Source organism: Galeopterus variegatus, unplaced genomic scaffold, assembly GCF_000696425.1.
Source record: "Galeopterus variegatus unplaced genomic scaffold, G_variegatus-3.0.2 Scaffold2031, whole genome shotgun sequence".
Lineage (NCBI taxonomy): Eukaryota > Metazoa > Chordata > Mammalia > Dermoptera > Cynocephalidae > Galeopterus > Galeopterus variegatus.
This window is the reverse complement of record NW_007728142.1, coordinates 117,868-138,985: the sequence shown is the minus strand read 5'-3', so window position 1 is coordinate 138,985 and position 21,118 is coordinate 117,868. Positions and strand designations below refer to the sequence as shown.

At 47.8% G+C, this 21,118-nt stretch overlaps 1 protein-coding gene and 1 pseudogene across 1 annotated transcript; one reads left to right on the top strand and one right to left on the bottom strand.

Moving 5' to 3' along the window:
• Positions 1-300: 300 nt before the first annotated feature.
• Positions 301-3,618, top strand: LOC103596489 (cystatin-11-like). Its single transcript, XM_008580128.1, is given in 3 exon segments — positions 301-516; positions 1,168-1,272; positions 3,535-3,618. Coding segments are annotated over 3 exon segments (405 nt in total).
• A 5,059-nt stretch (positions 3,619-8,677) lies between these two features.
• On the bottom strand, positions 8,678-12,772 carry LOC103596490 (annotated as a pseudogene).
• Between the last annotated feature and the right edge of the window lie 8,346 nt (positions 12,773-21,118).

Genomic DNA, 21,118 nt, shown 5'->3' with positions numbered 1-21,118 from the left:
TGCAGCCCCAAAGAGAAGATGTGTGTGTGTGTGTGTGTGTGTGTGTGTGTGTGTGTGTGTGTGTGTGCGCGCCTCGATCTTATGCAAAAAGAAAAAGAAAGAGGGAGTGAGCTTGCCAATCACTGCGAAGTCTCCCCCACCGTCCCCTCATGTTCAGCTGTGGGTAGAGGGGGAGGACGGGAGCTGCGGGTGTCCACTACGGGCTGCTCTGAGACCCAGCCAGGGCAGGTAGGCTCAGTGTGATCCAACTGGCCCTGGGAGGCCAGGGGAGGGATCTTAGCATCCCTCCCCAGCTGAGGGATGATGGCCAGACCCTGGAAGGCTCCACGGCTCCTGCTGGCCCTGATGGCCTTTACCTACCAAACAAGGAAGAAAACCTTTATCCGTGTCCAGGAAGTGTCTGCAGTGGAAACGTACGTGGCGGACACCTTGCGGTTTGTCACTGATGAGTGTAATATGGAAAGTGATGACGAGTACAACTTCAGGATCCTCTGAGTCCTGAAAATCAAGAAGAAGGTCAGTGTGGCTCCCCTCCTCTCTCCTCACCATTCCCCTATGCCAGGGGACCACTGGTACTCAAGGGAAGGTCCCACTGTCACTCAGGGGAAGGCCCCACTGTCAGGAAATTTGGCCTTACTTAGTTTGAGGTGGGCATTTTAAGAGAAGCATAAATTCACTAGAGTGGATGAAGTTAGTTCACTTAAGATCAGGAATCAGCAAATTACATCCCAATGGCCAAATCTACCTGCTGTCCACTTTTGCAAGCAGTGTTATAGGAACCAGGTCCTACCATCTGGTATGTATTGTCTGTGGCTGCTTGCATATTATGATGGCAGAGTTGAGTCATTGCAACAGAGACCATATGGCTCACAAGCCCAAAACGTTTGCTCCCTAGCCCTTTGCAGAAAAAGTTTACAGACCCCTACCCCAAGCAGTTAGCATCATTTGTGTTATCTAAGGAGTGGGTTTGCATGTGGATCATATTTCTAGTGGTGTCTTTGAACGACAATAAGAGGCATGGGGTCAGATAGGGGAGAGGGGAGCCCACCAACCTGTCCAGGACTGGGTCCTTGTCCTCGGGCACCGTGTAAGGTGATCCTGTGCACAGAAGCTCCAGAGAAGGGAGCAGAGGTCATTCTACAGCTCCCTGCCACTCGCTGCCCACAGATAACGGATCATTGGGAGTATCACATCGACGTGGAGTTGCCGTGGACCACCTGCAAAAAGCTGGAGATGAAGGAAAGTGTCTTACAGAAAGGAGAGCTTTACAAAGTACTGAGTAAAAAGCACATTAGCTTAATGGGTTTTTTCTGGGATTTTAGGATGAGGTGGGGTAGACTTATTTGGGATTTATTCAAACTCACTTGAAGAGAATGTGTGGATAATACCTCCCACCTTGGAGAGGAAAAGTGAAGGTGAGAGTGGCCGATGCCTTGCTCTTTTGTTGCTGGAAGGATGAGGAGGAGCTGAGGTGGCTGAGTTCCCTCATGCAGGGAGACTGAGCGAGGGAAGTGGCCAGTAACAGATCACATGCAGCAGCCAGCGGGACATGGCTGGGGTGCGGGCTGAATGTCTGAATGTCAGCACGAGAATGCACAGTCACTGGGCTCCGGCCTCTGTTCCTGTCACGCAGTGGTGCTTGGTAACGGGGAGGAGGAGATGAGAAAAGGAGTTCAGAAACAATCTGGTGGGGGGGGGCAGGCTGGGGACTGACTTGTGTGTGTGTGGCCTGCTGAGGAGCCACCTCCCCAAAGGCAGCTCAGCCCCTACATGCTACACTCCCACCCAGGGCTCTCCTGGCTGGGGGAGGCTGGGCAGACCCTGGCCAGCACCATAACCACCCTAATGTGCATAGGGTGGTCCCATGTGCGAAGGGTCCTTGAAGGTCACAAGTCCTACAAACCCTGCAAATCTCTTTACTTCACACAAACAGATTAAAACTAGGATGACTGTATGTCCTACCTTGCCTGGAATCATTTTGATTCATTCCTAACTTCTTAGTGTAGTCACTAATAGCATCCCCTTTTGCATATAACGCATTCTGCTTCAGTTCATAAATTATATGGTCACCCTGGGTGTTCACGACACAGAATTGTGTCCATCCATGGGCTCTCTTCTCACTTTCTATATGGGTAATTCTTCAAAATCTCTGATTCTTCCCTGGGGAAGGTCATGACATCTATGAAAAGAATAATTGAAGATAACAGTAAGGTAAAATTAAAGGAACTTTTTGACTGGGGAAATTGGATTGGTGGAGTTGACACCCTGAATTTTACTTTAAGAGAAATGTAACTGCTTAAGCCTCCCACCCCCAACTCCAGGCTTTCAAATGAAGAGCAGAAAAACAAAATCATACTAAGAAATGATAATCAATAATATGCAAAATATGTTTCAAGTATTGACTTTTTATTATGGAGAAGAAGGAAGAAAAAAAGAAAAGGGAAATTTGGGAGAGAATAGGGAGGAAGGAAGGAGAGAGCTAATGCAATGGATAGGTGGACAGCTGAACAAATGACGGAGGGTAGGAAGCAAAGCCAGATGGACTGGTGGAAGGATAAATGGATGGATCAATGGAGATGGGTGGGTGGATGGGAAAGCGAATGAAAGGATAAATGGATAGTTGGAAGGAAGGCTGGATTGGATGAATGGCAGAATGGAAGGAAAAATGAATGGATGGATGGATGGATGGATGGATGGATGGATGGATGGATGGATGGATGGATGGATGGATGGATGGATGGATGTTGATGGATGGATGGATGGATGGATGGATGGATGGATGGATAGGTGGATGGATGGATGGATGGATAGATGGATAGGTGGATAAATGGATGGATGGATGGATGGATGGATGGATGGATGGATGGATGGATGGATGGATGGATGGATGGATGGATGGATGGATGTGGATGGATGGATGGATGGATGGATGGATGGATGGATGGATAGATGGATGGATGGATAGGTGGATAAATGGATGGACGGATGGATGGAAGAATGAAAGAGTGGATGGATGGATGGATGGATGGATGGATGGATGGATGGATGGATGGATGGATGGATGGATGGATGGATGGAGATGGATGGATGGATGGATGGATGGATGGATGGATGGATGGATGGATGGATAGACGGATGGATGGATGGATAGGCAAATGGATGGATGGAAGAATCAATGGATAGATCCATCAGAGACCAAGTAAAGGAAGGTGTGAAGTAAAACCACATGAGTAAAAATGAAGAGAGAAAAAATGAATCAGTAGTTCCCATGGTGAATATGGGCTGGGCAGACACAATTTCTGCCCATCCATCAAATCTGACCACAGACAGAAGGACATTTTCTGGAATGATCCCAGCAGTATTACTGTCTAGTGACTGAAACCAAAGTAAACATCACACCATATCTGGATTGGAGTGTGGTGGGGGGTGTCACCTTCCCCATCCTCATGTTTCATGTTGTCTTCTTTCTCCCTTTAACATCACGTCTTGCATGTTAGGTTTTTTTTAGACATTGTTTTTGGTTTCCTGTTTTATCAAATCAAGTGCTACTTCTCAGTATTTTCTGTACCCTGGTTTGAAAGGTACAAAATTCTGAACAAAAACTGCAGCAACAACTAAGTGTCCTGGAGCGCCCACTGTGGTCACTGTGTCTGAGAGCACCCTGCAAGGAGCAGCAGTCAGTCCTCACTACAGACAATAAAAGCCCATCAACCTTTCTTCTTCATGATCTTAATGTTTGTGATTCCACACTTTCTTTTTCTTCTTTGTCTCCAAATTCTTCAGCTCATAATGAAATAATCTGAAGGTCTTCTGGGCCATAGCAGATTTATGGTCCAAATGAGGTGACATGAATAATTCCTGGCCTTATAGCCTACACCTGCATGACAGCAGGACTTCCATCCCATCCTCGTATCAAGCAGATCTGTAGATTTTAAAATAAGATGAAGATGAGGAGATGGAGACTAAGGAGGAGGGAAGAGGCTCAGAGTAACTCAACAGAACAGGCAGGAGATATTTGCAAGTATGGCCTGTGATGGCATCTCTGGGGGCCCAATGAAGAGTATCCCCTTCCTCTTGCCTAAAGTGTGAAATGAAGAGGAAGAAAAGAGCACAAAAAATTAAGAAGTATAAGGACCTTGTAAGGATTGGTAAGGACTGAGTTTGAGACTCGCCCTGTTTTTGTAGGCAAGTGCACTTTCTAATTCCAAGATCCAGGGTTAGACCTCCTCCCCAACACACCAGCAGCACTGGGCCAGAGCAGGTCTGTCCATGAGCAGGTTCCTGTCCTGGAGAAGCAAAGGAAAATATGTGACTCCTGTGGAAAAAGGAAGAACTGGGCAACAATGCCCAGGTCATGCTTCCCAAGTAGACCAGTCAGATTCATTCCAGCAGGAGAGGAATGGCTGAGGGCAGGGAACAGCCAGCGAGGCTGCAAGGGGCTTCCTCTCCCTGGAAGGCACATTGGCAGTGGGGAGTAAGCATCCCCTACCCAACAGCTTGACTCAGGATTGCAAACAATGTCACCAGGCTCATCCCACTCTTCTTCCTCCATGTGGTCTCAGGAGGGCTGCCAGCAGCTCTCTGGGTCACTTTGTCCTCATTCACATCCAGCAGGGGAGAGGATGAGCTTGTACCCAAGAGCTCAGGCAAAGCCCTGGGGTTTAATATCACTGGAAAACTCAAGAGACACTATAGAAAACACACACAGTGCATTCATCTATCTGACAGGACAGAGAGTTGGTGTATTTATCCAGTAATTCCATTCCAGTCAGTACTGGTTAAGGGTGGCTCCTAGGGGGCATTAATTCCCTAGAATCTCTGGCATGGGGGTGGCTCCAGCAGAGAGAGCCCCCAGATAAGGGGACATAGATGTGACATTTGTCAGCACCACGCCCAGCCAGTGAGCGAACCAGCCATCCCTGTATGGGATCCGAACCCGGGGCCTTGGTGTTATCAGCACCGCACTCTCCCGAGTGAGCCACCGGGCCGGCCCTTAGATGTGACATTTGGAAGTTGAGCTGGCATGTACAGAAAGGTAAGACCTGAGAGGACCCAGGCACAGCAAGGACAGGTTATTCCTCACATGTGTGAGTTGGGGACTGAGAGGGGTAGTAGCCGTGCCACACTTCTGCCACTTGGAGACAGCTGGGAGCTTTGAAAGGGCAATTGCTTTTGGCTTCTACTCACCCTGCCAAAGTTCTGGATTGCTCAGGATCCTGTTTCAGGTGAGGTCCAGGTGGGGTATCTCTCAACCAACTATCTTGGGTAATGATAACCTGTAATTTCCTCATCTTTAATGAAGAATAACAGTGTACTTCGAGAGATAGTTGTAAAGACTGATGATGGTGCATATAAATTGCTTAACACAGAGCCTAACACAAAGCCCATTTTCAAGTAAATGTTAACTGTTAGGAATACTGGCAGCATCACGGTGGTAATTTAATATTAATCAGCATTCCACACTCTTCCGGCATTTGGGCTATTTTTTTCCCTGAGGCAGGGGTTGTTATCTTTAGGGAAAATAAACAGAAGGCAGAGCATTTGTGCCCATTAATCTCTTGGACTTCTCAGCCAATGGCTTAGGTGGTTTTTGTTTTGTGTTATTTTTGTTTTTTACTTTTTTAAAAAAGTAATTTTCCATTCACAGGAAATTATAAAGATTGTTCAGAGAAGTCCCCTGTTCCCTTCATAGTTTCCGTTAATGGTTATGACTTAAGTAATTATTTAAAAATACCACAACCAGGAAATCAACATCGGTACAGTGTACATGTATGTCATTTTGTCACATGTGTAGATTCGTGTAACCACCACCACAATCAAGATACCAAACTACTCCATTGTCATCACCTCTCTCAGGGTGACAGAGATGCAAGGGATTATTACTCAGAGCCCATGTATCCAGAGCAGTGAGAGGGCTGAAGGGGTTAAACCCAGGGAAAACTCCTTCAAGGGAGGAGAGCCCTAGGAATAACCCCAAGTCAGGTTGTCTCTCAGTTTTTATTTTACAGGCAAGAAAGTTACAGAAGAAATGCAGGTGGTTAATCAGTCATAGTGAAAACATAAACAAACTGGCTACATGACAATTTTCATTAAAGCAGGTGTAACTTAAAAATAGTTCAAGCAATTTGCCATCAAAAGGAGTCATAAAGCTAAACTATGTGACATACAAAAAAAAAAAAAAAACAATGAGATAATCACTATGGCAACACATAGTTAGTTCCCCAAGAGACTTAAACAGCTAAAGGTAAAATGTGGAACATCTCCCAACCATTAACTAGCACAGTAACCTTGAAGCTTTTAGCTCACATACTTTCCCATCATTTAGGTTTAGCTGCACCAAGGGCAACTGCCCCTCAGAGCAATCACTTTTGCTGTGTTTCAATTTTTTTATCTACATCAAAGACTTTAGTCCTGTGAAAGTTTTCTGTTTTTTTCTGATCTTAGCATTTCTATGTGTTTTACTAAAAAGTTGGGCTATTCCTTAAGCTACAGGACTTTGGTCCTGCTAAAACTAAAGACTGTGGCCCTACTCCGTTATAGCCTATTCTAAGGACTTTGGTCCTACTGAACTAAGGACTTTGGTACTACTATGTTAATAGTAAGGCCCTGTGAAATGCATGTGTTTTATTGATGTCAGTATCCTCCACACTCCATTGACAGAGATCTCTGTCGCACTGCCCCTCTGTATCACTCAGGGCCTGGGTGCCCACTCCCATCACAGATGCCAGCTTCTGCCCACTCTTCCCATGTGCCAATTATAAAAGCAAGGTGAGCAGGTGGGGCAGGGAAAGCTCACTTTTAGAAATTCAAAGCAATGACATGAAGTTTGGTAAAACACTAACGAAAGAATAGAGTGTCAGTATGAGATTACGTAAAATAAAGACAGAAACAGAACAATCTCAGATCATAGACGTAAAAGACATAAAAAAGTAAGAATTTAGAGATTGAACAAGGTTTAAATCAATAAGTAACATTAGAAAAGCAAACTAGGTAAAAAATTTTAAAATGTTAAAAAGTCTTGAGCTGGGCTGGCCCGGTGGCGCACTGCTGTTAGTGCGCTGCTTGGGAAGCGCGGCGGCGCTTCCGCCGAGGGTTCGGATCCCACATGCAGACCGGTTCCCGCTCACTGGCTGAGCGAGGCACGGGAGCAGCACCAAGGGTTGCGATCCCGTTGCCGGTCCCGGTCCGGTGCGGGCACGACACGGAGGGTTGCGATCCGTTGCCGGACACGGAAAAAGACAAAAAAAAAAAAAAAGTCTTGAGCAAAAGTAGCTAACAACTGAACATGCTCGTATATGTACAACTATAAACCAATTCCTTCCTCTCTTAGGCATAGACCCAGCAGAGACAGGCCCACCATTAGAAATGTATATGCATGTTTATCGTGAACAGCTATTAGTCTTAAAAGCTGAAAAGTACCCAAAAGCGAATCATCAGTACAGTGGATGAATTGTGGTGTACTTACACAATGGAATTCCACACCATGAAAGTGAACTATACAGCACAGACATGTTGAGTGAAAGAAGCTAGAAATGAAAGAATATGTACCATATGATTCCATTTCTAAAAATTCAACCAGTAGACCCAGCTGAGCTAGAATGTTAGAATCTGGACAGAGGTTACCTGTGGAGGCCCCCTGCCAATAAATTAGAGGTAAAAGGTTGCCATTTCATAGGGCTGTCACGATGATCAAATGAGATGCTGGGGGCACCCAGCCAGCCCTCAGTGACACTGGACTCACACAACTGGATGCTTCTGCCCCTTCTGTTTTGTGTGGGGATTTCACCACCTTTAGCTCTTTCCCTTCACCCACCGCCCTCCCCATGGCCTGATCTCTCAGTCCTCTCAGGCAAATTTGGGAGTCTTGCTTGTGTGTTTACACTCCTCCCTTGGAAATACTCTCTCCGGTTGCCATTATGACTGTGCTGGTGGCACGGGCACACATGGTACATGTGGTGTGCCGTCAGCCACGTCCGCACCCCATTTCTGTGTGCCTGCACTGCAAGAGGACCCCGGGAGCCCTGCCCACCTTGCTCTTGACTTCACTCCATGCTCCTTTTCTCTTTGCCAATTTTGCTTTGTGTCCTTCTGCTGTACCAAGTCACAGCCATGAGCACAGCTGTATGCTGAGTCCTGTGAGTCCTCCTGCTGGATCATCAACCTGGGTTTGGTCACGGGGACCTTAGACACACTCATAAAGACACATGTAAGTCACAGTGCTGTGTATGGGTGGGGGAAGGACACAGGGCTCACGCTAGGGCCAGAGGTCAGGGAGGTGCTTGAATCCAGAAAAGCCATAGATATGGGAGATGGACTGCAGGAGAAAGAATGAGGAGGTTTCACAAGGAGTTGCCAACATTCTGTCCAATTGCACCAGCCCCTGAAGAACACTGGGTGTGCATGTGAGTGTGTGTGTGAGTGTGTGGATGTATGTGAGTGTGCGGGTGAGTGGGAGAGGGTGTCAGTGTGTGTGGACGTGTGTTCACGTATATGTGAGTGGTGCGGGTGTGTGGGGGGGGAGTTGGGAGGGTAAGTATGTGTGTGTGCTTGCATGTATGCGTGTGAATGTATGTGTGTAACAAGACCCCAATGAGGGAGACAAGTTCGTCAGAACTTAATGACAGCCAGTGCACAGTGCAGCCATCCGAAGCCTTGGGGAGGGTCTTTGCAGGAGTGCTCAGCCCTCCAGACAGGAATTGTTCCAGAGCTGGTAATAGTTGACCCAGGGCACAGTGTGTATCAAAAACTCACAAATGAGAGTCTGGAAGGAGAAAGAACACAATCCGCTTTTTGGGGAAATAGTTTTCAAGGGCAAACAGAAGGGTCCTGCCCCTCAGGCCCTGGTCTGGGAGTCTGGAGCTCTCTCGATGGCTGCTCACTGACCAGGTGGGCACCGGAGGAGCTGCCCATGGTCACAAGGTAGGGACAGCAGGGAGGGCCAGCCTGGAAAGGAACGTCACCCTGGTTGCCCTTACCCAGTCGCTTGGGACTGATACCAGGTGCACTGGAGCCTGTGGCCCAGCAGGGATCTGAGATAAAGGTCGGGTGGGACAGCAAGGGGCAATGCAGCATTGCCCCTCCACCTACCCCACACCTACACCTGTACACAGGGAGAGACCCTCGTATCTGCCTGCTTGCAGTGGTGGCCCTCAGGGACCAGGAGAAACAGAAGGGAATGGGCAGAACTTGGAAGACAAGGAGAAACTGGGCAGTCCTCAGAGACATGGTGAGTGAGACACCAGAAAAGGGACCCCGGGAGCAGGAACTGCCGTCGTGCAGGGTGCCGAGGAGCCCAGGTTACCGGAGGCCTGGGTCCACGGTGTGCCAGCACGGCGTGGTGAGACTGCCCAATAAAGAGCCTTCCTCTGTCCCCCATTGCCTTGGGAGGTGTCAGGCAGCCCCAAGGCCGGCCCCAGCAGGGGCCAGTCCACAGGGCTGGAAAAGCGGCGGGAGTCCGAGGAGTGCTTTCTAAAATGCTCGCCTTCCCCTTTTTGATGATGAGTCCCTTTCACGTGATGCCCACACACACCTTCCTCAGCTTCTTGCTTTGCAGGAGCAGGTAGCCTTCTTCATATCACTCCTCTTGCATTTGGTGCGACCAGCCTTCACGGTGACCATGTTCTCGACCCCCATGGTCAGCTGCAGGGAAGCAATTGCACGGTTAGTTTTGAGTCCAGGCACCTGGTGGCTGACCTTCTCCTGGAGAGGCAGGGATTTAGGGGGAAGGCCCAGAGACACAGTCCCTGTCCCCAGAGCTCACACACCACAAACACAGCTCTCTTCTCCCCACCCCAGCTGGAGGAAGCACAGTGGCAGCCCAGGCCCTGGCCACCCCCGAGGCCTGCGCCCTGGAGTGGTTTTGCTGCGGCAGCCACAGGCAGCTTCTCCCCTGTCTCCCTTCCATCCTCAGGACAAGTGAGGTGACTTCAAGCTGGGTTGCTTGGCAGCTGCAGCTACTCCAGCAGCACACATGGTCCTCCCAACATAGAGATCCAGCATCTATCCCATCCTCAGTCCCTACGGTCTTTTCCTCTCTTCCTATTCTCCTTCCCAATCAACCTGAAAGGTGGCAGTTTTGCAACACAGCTAAAAACATGGGTTTTGGAATCAAATTGATTTGGAGAGTATGTTCCCCATTTTCTGACTCTGTGACCTTGAGCACATTGCTTAGCAGCCTCAGTTTCCTCACTTGGAGAGTCCAAGTCGTAATGGCGCCTGCTCATGGAGTTACTGTGTGGGCTAATGGAAGCATGCATTCCACTTAATACATGAGATAAATTTTAAAGTAATTGAGTCACTACAAATTATTAACTGTTTTAGCAAAGTGTCTGGAGCATTACTCCACAGCAGCTATGGAGCTGGAAGAACAACACACAGAGACAGAAGAACTGCACTCGAGACCTGGACTTATCCCCTGCTAACTTTGTCACTTTGGACAGGTCCCTCCACCTCGCTAAATCTCAGTTTCCTCATCTGGAAAATGGGAGAATAATGCCAATTTCATCCTGGGGTATGTGAGAATGAAGGAAGGGGACATGATGAACACGTAAGCCATGGAGATACGTACCTAGGCCATTTCCCATGACTGCGATTTGTCTTCTTTTACTCATGATCAAGTGTGAGGCCATGGAGACTGGATGGGGTGCAGGTCAAGAAAGCCCCATGGGCAGGGAAGTCCTACGCCCAGGAGTGAAACTCTAATACAGAGTTTGGTGGTTATTGTTCTCTGTCAGAAACTTAGCTGGATTCCCCAAGTAAATATGTGGATTAGAGAGTTCTACACTGGTGAGGTGAGATTCTCCTGGAAGCCCTCTGCCCAAATGTCAGTGGTCAAACAAAATAAGATCACTTGGTCCTCACTGGGGTGGTGACAGAGGCAGGGAGTGCCCACACTGCTCCCGGAAGGGTATTTCAGGGCAGGGCAGCAGAGGAGTGAGGCCCAATGGCAGTGCCAGGATCCTAGTCCCAGCAGCCACTGAAACCACCCCAGGTGCAGATGCTCCTCTGCTCTTATCAAAGGACAGCACTGTCCTGCTGCTCTGGCATCCTGCAGATGCTGTGCCAAGAGCTGTCACACCAACCTTCAGCACACTCTGTGTGTATGAAAAACTACAAACACTGGTCACACGTTTAACCAACATCCCAGTGTAGCAAGTGTTTTCCTATTTGTTATTAGACTTGGTTGTTAAATAATAACAGAAATAGTCATAATGGCAAACATTTTTACAAGTGCTACTGGATGTCAGTACTGTGTTAAGTGCTTCTCTGTTATTCCGACCCACTTTGCAGGTGATGAGAGGAGCCCAGGAGAGTCTGGACATCACTTGATCAGGATCCTATTGCTGGGAGGGGCTGGGCGTCAAACCCGGAGGGGGACCTGGAGCCCAGGCACAGGCAGCCCATCGTGCCCGCCTCCTATACCCCTCTCTGAAGTATGAGGAAAAACACATCATGTCTGGGGTGGGGACGTTCTGAGACAAGATCACCCGGCAGCCCCGCTTCGTCCACTTATCAATTTGATGACATCGAACGTTTGCTTATAACTATTTTTCAACAGTTAACTGCTGGTGATAATGGATTGTTTCACAGGACGGGCCTCCTTGCAGTCTCAGATCTATGTTTAGGAAACCGATCCAAGAGAAGAGGCCGAGAGCAACACCACTGCCTTGCGGTAAAGTGTATAACTGAGATGGACTCGCCGAGATGTCTATGCTGCGACTAGGAGTCGCCGCCCTGTCGCACCAGCTCTGCCCACCCCCTGCCCCACCCTCAGCCCCCTGCCCTGTCACCTCACTGGTTTCTCCTGTTCCAGCGGCCCTTCCTTCTGGCCTGAATCTTTTCTTCTACTCAATTATTTTTTCCCAAATCCAGCTCATTGAACTTAGATGCAGTGTTGCCATTGTCCTAACACATACTACCTCTGACCTTGAGAGAAGGTTGGACCAATAAAGGTGGTTCTCCAACAACTTTTTTCCCTCTATCATCCTTCAATTGATATATTTCAGAGAAACTTTATATGTTAAACAAAAGGGGAAGTGATCTGATTGAAGCCCATCTATCCCTCACTCCTCCCAACCCCTCATCCCCAAAAAACCCTCTGTGTGATTTCAAGTTTCCATAGAATGCAGAAAACCCAGTCTTAGATTTTACAGCCCTGGACACTGAAAAAAAGTATTGCTGGGGACTGGTATCTATAATGTTTGTATTTTGCCAAATGAGACCTTTAAGGAAAGCAACATTGTCCTTGTTTGCCGTCACTCTGGTAGGACCTAATATCAGAATAAAAGGCACTTCTCCCTAAGGAAGAGCAGCTGAGAACCTCAATGGACTTTCTTGCTTCTAAGAGTAACAGAGTCGGGGTTCACTCCAGTCCTTAGACTGGCACTTCGGAAGTGTGGATAAGCCAGTTTGGGACCTGAACAACTCTAAAATCTGCCCATCGCAAGTGAAGCTGCTGCCCACCTGGAGACACCATCCCCGGTTCTCTCGGGCCCACTCTGGAAGCCCTGCATGTCTGAATGAGCAAGAATGAGGGAGAAACTGAGGCACAAACCTGCATCTGACTTTGAATTAGCTTCTGGATTCTGAATAAGTAGGTGTCATTGCTGGCATTGTTATAGGATTGAATGAAGAAGTTGAGTGTTGAATTCATGTTTTTCTTGCTCATAGGTGTCTCCTGGGAGCCCTCCCACTTTTGGAAACAACCCAGCTTGGCCGCCAGGACCAGGGCAACCAGCAGCAACAGGGGGTTCCTCCAGTATCTAACCCCCATCTCTGCAGCCTCAGAAACCTCCTCTCCAGCTGCACTCTCCAGGGTGGGCTGGTGCCAGGCAGTGGCTCACTGGCTTTTCTACAGCAGGCTTCACCAACATGAGCTTTCCTGGGAAACAGCCTGCTAGCATTTAAACAGAGACTGAGCCCAAACCTCCTCCTTCCGAGGCCCTGACCAAAGAAGACTGACAGGGGAAGTCTCCCTGTGGGGCCACCCAGCCCACTCTCCAGTCAGTTCGTTTTCCATTCACGTACGACCCCTCTCCCTGCCTTAACATGTAGCAGGGAAGAAAGCCCCCAGAACAGACCCTTACGGTGCTATGCAATGAGAGCTGGTGCCGCAGAGGGCGCCATTTATGGGCTGGGGAAAGGCTTGTGGAGAAGGTACTATTTGAACTGAGATGTAAGGAATCAGCAGCATGGAAAAGGGGGTAGTACATTCCACTTACCTACCGTGGGTTCCAGCGGTCTCACCAAGCCATCAGCTGTTCCCTGTGCTTCTTCTAGGCATAGGATCTCGCCCCAGATTTCTGCTTACTGAATCCCACTGTGCCTGCAGGCCCTGGCACTAGCTCTTGCCATCTTGTTGTCACCCCAGTGGAGCTTTGTAACATAATCTCAGCCTTCCTGTGGGGGCGGGGGTGGGGGGCAGGAATAAGCTGCATGCTTACTCAGAAGCTAATCCTGCAGACCCCTGAAGGTTACGTGTCGCCCAGAAGCCTTTATGTGTGCCCTATTTTTAAAATATTTTGTTAAGGTGAGACTCTGAGTGGCATCCTGCTCCAGACAAAGATCATTAGTGGGATAATTGATGAAATTGAATAAAGTCTGGAGATTAGTTAATAGAATTGTGCAAACATTAACTTCTTAGTTTTCACCATTGTACTGTGATTATATAAGGTGTTAACATTTGGGGAAGTGGGATGAAGGGTATATAAGAATGGTTTATGCTATTTTTGCAACCTTTTTGTAAGTCTAAAATTATTTCAAAATAAAGGTTAAAATGTCCAAAACTAAGTAAATAAAGTGTTGGTCTGTGAGAAGCAGCATGATGTGGTGGGGGACGGATGAGCCTTGGAATCCAGCCGTCCTGCACTCAAGTCCTTTGCTTAGTCTCCCTGAGCCTCAGCTTCCTCGTCTATAATATGACAATGGACAGAAATACTCACCTTGGGTTGTGGCAGAGACTAAACGGATGTAGGCCAAGAACTTGCCCCCATGCCAGGCACTGGGTGTCAAGAAAATCTGCATGATTCTTCTGTGACTCTGCACCCACGTGCTTCAGCCCACGGTCTGCTGGACCCCTCCTGCCCCAGCTCCCAGGCCACCCTCCATCATGACAATCCTGCTAGGACCCTTGCAATAGCCTCCCTTGACCCTCAGAGCCTGCCTTGCTAGGGTGTGTCCAGCCAGTGGAGCTGGCAGCTCTGCAGTTCCCAGAGCCTGAGCTGCAGGGTGTCACTGCAGAAGAGATAAACGAGGAGTCTGAGTAAAACATGAGGCTGCTCACACCTGGACCATCTCAGCCTGCGTTGGAAACTTGTGGACCTCAGAGAGGAAAAGTAACATTCAGTGGGTCATATTAGAAAACCCATGAATATAGGACTAAAAGCATAAAAGATAAATCTGCTGAAGAAATACGGGAATTGGTTATGTCCATGTAGTAAAAGGGAAATGGGTCACTGGTAATTACTATGGAATAAGAGGAAAACACAGACTCTGGGTGTGTCCATAGAAGTAGTCTTTAAAAAGGGGAGTGGGAGAGACCCTATCATATCACTCCTGGGGTTCTTTGGCTTGTGGCAGCAAGCCTTAGGGAGAGGGGAAGACAAAGTGATGTGACAGACCCCTTTTTTAATCCTCTTCTATGGAACAGAAGAAGGAGAAATAGAATTCTAGTACGATCCATAGGATAAGGGGAAAAACAGAGAACTTGGTTAAAACCCTGGAAGTAAGGAGAAATCTGTGGCCTGGTTATGTCCATGCAATAAGGGGAAAGTAGGCAGCAATTTAACGTTTATAAAATAAGGAGAAATAAGGTGCCTCTCACATCCCTGGATAAGCAGAAAATAGGGTCCTCATTATGTTCATGTAATAAAGATAATGCAGGGACCCTGGTCATGTTCATGGAATATGAGGAACACAGGGGGCCTCCGACATGTCCCTGTAATATGATGAAAATAAGGGGCCTGGTTATGTCCATGAATTAAGGGGAAAATATTGAGCCTGATGAAATCCATGCAAAGGGAAAAATATCAGCCCTGATTATTTTCATGCAATGAAGAGAAAATAAGGGACCTGTTTGTTTTCATGTAATATTAGGAAAATAGGATTCCTGCTTATGGCCGTGAAATAAGAGAAGTATGGTTGCCTGATTATGTCCATGAGAGGAGACATGGAGACTGGTCAAGTCCATGGAATAAAGGGAATGTAGGGGTCTGTTTATTTCCATGGAAAATGGGAAAATAGGGTCCAGTTCATGTCATAAAAATAAGTGAAAATAGATGCCTCATCATGTCCACAGAATACAAGGAAAATGGGGCCTCAGGTATGACTGGAATAAGGGAAAACAGGGGCCTGTTAGGTCCATGGAAAGAACTGAAGACCCTGGCTGTGTCCATTGAATAAGGCGTGTACAGGGACCCTGGTCATGTCCATGGAACATGAGAAATATCCTGGCCACGTACACGAACAGGGAGAATAGAGATCTGGCTGTGTACACACATGAAGAAAGAAATATTAAGCCTGGCAGTGTCCATGGAACAGAGAAAATGTGAGGCCTGATTGTTTCCATGAAATAAAGGGAAAAAAGAAGCCCCAGATGTCTAGGAAGATGAAACCTGGCGACACGGCCATGTCCATGGAATAAGGGTAAACAGTTTCCCTGGTCATGTTAATGGAATGAGAAGAAAACTGGGGCCCTGTCAAGTAATGGAATAACAAAAAGACACAGGCTCTGGTCATGTCAAGTAATAAGGGGAAAATCGGGAGCCCTGGTCACGTTTACAAAATACGGGGAAATATGATGCAGCCTAGTTAAGTCAACGGAATGGAAAAGAGATTGGTGGCCTGAGTATATCCATTTTACTGGGAGAAACATGGAGCCTGGTCAGGTCCATAGAATAAAGGGAAGGAAGTTCTCTGGACATGGAAAAGGGGACAATAGAGAACATTGTTTTACCCATGAAGTAACAGAAACAGAAGCCCTGGCTCTGTCCACGGCCCTGGTCATGTCCACAGAATAAGGAGGGAATAGAGGACCTGTTTGTTGCCTGGTTACTGACATGGAATAAAAGGAAAGTAGGGACCTGAGTATTTCCATAGCATAAGGATAAATTAAGCATTCTAGTTATGTTCATGGAAAAAGTAAAAAACAGAAGCCCTGTTTTTGTCAATAAAGGAAGGAGAAAATATGAGCCCTGGTTATATTATGGACTAATAGGAAATGTGGGGCCTACTATGTCCCTGGCATAAGGAGGGGTGGGAGGAAGGATTGCAAAGGGATGTGAGAAAACTTCAGATGACAGATAGGCTCATTGTATGGATAGTACTAATGATTCCACAGTTGCAGACATATGTTAAAACTCATCAAATTGTGCACCTTAAATATATGCAATTTACTGTATGTCAATGATGTCTCAATAAAGCAGTTTGGGCCTGGCTGGTTAGCTCACTTGGGAGAGCGTGGTACTGATAACATCAAGGTCGAGGATTCAGGTCCCCATACAGTCCAGCCACCCCCAAAATAAATAAGCAAACAATAAAGCCCTTTGAATGGATGGATGGGGGAATGGATAAATGAACGGATGGATGAATGGATGAATGGGTAGAAGGGTGGGTGGATGGGTGGGTGGATGGATAAATGAATAAATGGATGAATGGATGGATGGGTGGATAGATGGTGGATGGGTGGGTAGATGGATGGATGGATGAGTAGATGGGTGAATGAATGGTATATGGAGCTAAGCACAGTGTTTCCTATGGAACAGACACTCAGCCTGGGGTTCCCTTTCTGCCACCATTGTGCCCCTTTTCATGACTGGTGCCTGGGGTACTGAGGGAGAAAGGGCTGCCCTTGGCCAGAGCTGCACAGGTGCAGGACTGAGAATGATGAGGCCTGCACTGCAGTCCCTTGCACCTGCCTATGCCCAGGCCACCTTATTTTCTGCTGCCACACCACCCAGAGGAGAAGACAGTCGCACTGGTAGTTGTCTCTTAAGGAAGAGGAAGTATCTTTCCAAGAGCCCTGAAAACCCGGCCTCCTATCTAGTAGACTGAATCTGATAACAGGCCACTGCCAGACCAGTCATGGTGGCAAGTGGAGGGGACTCATCTTACGTCAGCCCAGAGCTGTGTGATGTGTGCATGAGACAGTGAGGGCCCAAGGGGGCCCTCTATGAGCTGCACAATTTCCTTGTTTTGCATGTATACAACCAGGCTTGGGATTTCTTAGTCAGTCCTGCTCCCAGGAGAAAAGAAACAGGAAACCAAGGGATAATGTGTTTTATCACTGCAGGCACAAGGCTCTGCTTGCATGGGCTGAGGAGTCCTTAGTCAAGGGAGTTTCCTGGCTGTAGCTTTTTCTCTCCTTGGTCCTATCCTCCTCACTGCTGCTGAGAGGAACTTCTCGGGCTCCTCCTTGACCCTGAGCTCTCAGAGGACTGCACAGACCACCCATCAGTCTGGTCAAAACCCATCATTCATCACGTTATGCCTCTGACTGGAAACAAAGTGGGGAAAGTGGGAAAGGACCTGGAGGTCATCTAGCAGATGCCCAAGGACTTGGGGCATGTTCCAGGACTGGTAGATGAATAACGCACCCCCTGCCAAGCCAGCCCCTGTCCAGACACCCAGGCCCATTAGTCCTGGTCTCACTTTGGGGCCTTGGGCTGCTGTGAGGGGCAGGAGAGCTGAGGAGTGGGGTGCAGAAGTGGGAAGTAGCCAGCCTTTTTCACCGTGGCTTGGCTGGTTGCTTTACCCTCTGAGTTTCAGTTTCCTCACCTATAAAACTGGTATAATAACAATAAAAACCTCATACAGCAGCTGTGAAAATCAAATTTTAAAATGCATGGGAAGTACCCAGCACATCGGGGCTCAGTGGTGTTTGCCACATCAATAGCAGGAGTAAACCTCCAGCGGAGGTGAAGTGGGTGGAACTGCCCTGGGCTCAGGCTTTCTCCCGTGAGTGTCCCCCTCCCTCCCTCCATCCCACTGCCATCAACAACAGTTCTAACTGTATTTCACTGGTAGCCATGGCATAGGGGCTGGGAGGAGGGTCACCCGTGTGACACTCTCTTCATGAGCCTACATCTGGTATCTGGAATCTTCTCTGGGAGAACAAATAAGCCCTTACAGACAATGCAGCTGATCTTGGTTGGTTTCTTCTCTCTACTCTCTTTTATTTTATTTTTTTTAACACAGCTCTATTTGATAAGCTTTCCTTTGTCCCCTAAATAATTCTGTTCAAGGTGGGCTGCTGACCTGAATATAACCCAAGCAGGAAACAAGTGTATTTGAGACCCATCCTGCTGCCAGGCACCCTTTGAAGATGGCCCAGCAAGGGGCAGTGGCAGTGTGTGTACCTGCTAGAGTACAGTGAGGCGTGGCTGCAGGGAGCATCACGGAGTCGCCAGCCGCAGCGCCCACTGCAGCCCTGTGCCTCATGTGCTGGGGTTGCAGCAGAAGGATGGAGGTGACCTTGGTTGGATATGTCCTCTGGTGCCGGGGAGCAGGCCAGCAGCAGGCACGCAGAAAGTCAGGAGCTACAAGGTGGTGCTACAGATGGCTACAAGCTGGTATTGCTCCAAAGGGCTCCGTGTACACGTTCTCTTCCCAGGCTAAGAAACCTGAGAAATCACAAGGCTGGAGCCTATCTTAGGAGGCCGAGCCTTCTCACTGTCTGCTTGGCTCTTCCACCTGGGGATGTTGGATGGATAAGGACATCTGGGGTGGGGTGGCAGGTGAGGGGGCTTAATGGCAGGTCATCCTTTTCATCCAGCCTTTGGTCTCCTTTCTGCAGATGTTTTCCACAATGCAATGTTGGTTTACCAGCTCCTAAACAAGATGCTCCATTTAAATGACCATCAGGTGCCATCTCAAAAGCCAGTAAAAAGCAGCAGGCTCTGCAGGCCAAGGCAGGCATCTCTGCTTCTGTTTTCTCCATATGTCTTTCTGTTTTGCCACAAGCAGGTGACTGTCCAACCAAAGCAATGAGAGCAAACACTGAAGAGAGCCAAGAGTTTGTTCAAATCTTTGTCTTCGAGTCCTTTGCTCATTTTTCCATTTGTCTATTTGTCTTGTATTGATTTGTAGGGCTTTTTTTATCCTTGATAAATTCTCTTCAGGTCCATGTGTTGCAATATCTACTTCTGTATCCTGGCTTGTCTTTTAATTTTTTTATAGCATGTTGGTGAAGAAGGAAATCTTAATCTTAGTGGAGAGGCTGTATTGATTTTCTATCTTATGGTTTGCATTTTCTATGTACTATTTAGGAAATCAACAGCATAAAGCTACTTTCCTGTATTCTACAAGTTTTAATGGGTAGCATGTCCCATTTATGTCCATAATTCATCTATATTTTTGTGCATGGTATGTTTGCTAATGTTTTGTTCAGAATTTTTGTATCTGTGTTCATGAGTGACACTGACCTATGATTGTCCTTTCTCATATTGTCTTCTTGTGGCTTGGGTTTCAAAGTTATAGTGGCTGATACAAAGAGTTGGGGAGTGTGTCAGTCAGGGACTCCACAGTCAACACAGGTGCACTCACAATAGGAGAGTTCCGGAGGGTGTATTACGAGAGGGCATGTGCAGTGGTATAGGTGCAAGAGAACCACAGCGCTCAGGGCAGTTGTCTGCAGCTAGTGGCATCCTAAACCTAAAGGATGAGGGGAACAATCTAGAAGGAATCAGGGAGTGTCAGCTGGCCACCTTGTGCAGGGACTGAGAGTCAAATATTATGATCTGACTACTCTTCCATCCTCCAACCTCATGCCCAGGCACCTCACTGACCAAACACAGAAGTTACAGGGCCCAGGAGTCCCACCGATGGAGTCCACGCTGGCCAGCATCCCGGGGTAGAGAGCAGCATGGAGAAGGTGTATTAGTCAGGATTCTCCAGAGAGACTGAAACAGTAGGAAATATATATAAATGAAGAGATTTATTTTACGGGATTGGCTCACACAATTATGGGGACTGAGAAGTCTGCAATCAGCCCTCCGCAAGCCGAAGACCCGGAAAAGCCAGTGGTATAGTTTGCAGGCCTGACAGCCAGATAACGGATGGTGTAGATTCCAGTCCGAGCCTGAAGCCTGATCAGCAGGAGCGCTGAGGGCAGGAGAAGGTCCAGGTCACAGCTCAAACAGTCAGCAGAGATCATCCACCCTTCTTCCACCTTTGGTTCTTTTCAGGCCCTCGATAGGTTGGACAATGCCCACCCACATGGGCGAGGGCAGATCTTTTTTACTCAGTCCACAGATTCAAATATTAACCTTTTCCAAAACACCCTCACAGACCCACCCCAAAATAATGTTTAACCAGATATCTGGGCATCCTGTGGCCCAGGCTGCTGACGCATAACATTAACCAGAACAGAAGGATGGCAACTGAAACCAGAGGGCAAACAGAGATGACCCAGCACCAGGAGGTCTCCCTCTGCCTGCGGTCTCTGGAAGAGTTGTGAGCTTTCATCTTTTTGTTCTCCTCGTATAGAGGTGGGAAAGGGAGATTCCATGATCTGGAGTCATTTCATTTTCCTTATCCAGACACCCTGGCAATGCATGGTTGGTTCTCATCATCACAGTAGCTGTCTTGCATAAAGTTTCTGCCACAGAGAATCGGTGAATATTCAACCACTGCATACAGGGGAAACACAGGGTTAGGCTCCCGTGAATCTCTGCTTCATGTTTGTCGCTTGATCAATCTGTCACCTCATTTTATGTGGGTTTCTGTTTAAAGATACCTTGTTTAATATATATTGTTGATCTATTAACATTGAATTCATGGCCGACAGCGCTGCAGTGCATGCTTGAAGGAAGTTTATCTAAAACACGTTTTTCTCCATAAGGCACATCGCACACAGCCTTCCTGTGCTTAGGAACACGAGCACATGCTTGGGGGCCATTTTACCAGTAAAATTACCAACTTAAAAGCACAAAAGTGCAAAAACAAAACAAAACAAAAAAGTAGCACAGGACAGGCTGTGAAAAGGACACTCATTTCCAGCATGAGAGCAGGAATGAGAAGGCAGAGCCTCAAGGTGCTGGGCCTTGGCCGGGAACGCAGGCACCAGGCTGCTCTGGGAGTGTCCTTGAATGACTGCAAAAGCACCACGACGGGTGATTTTAGG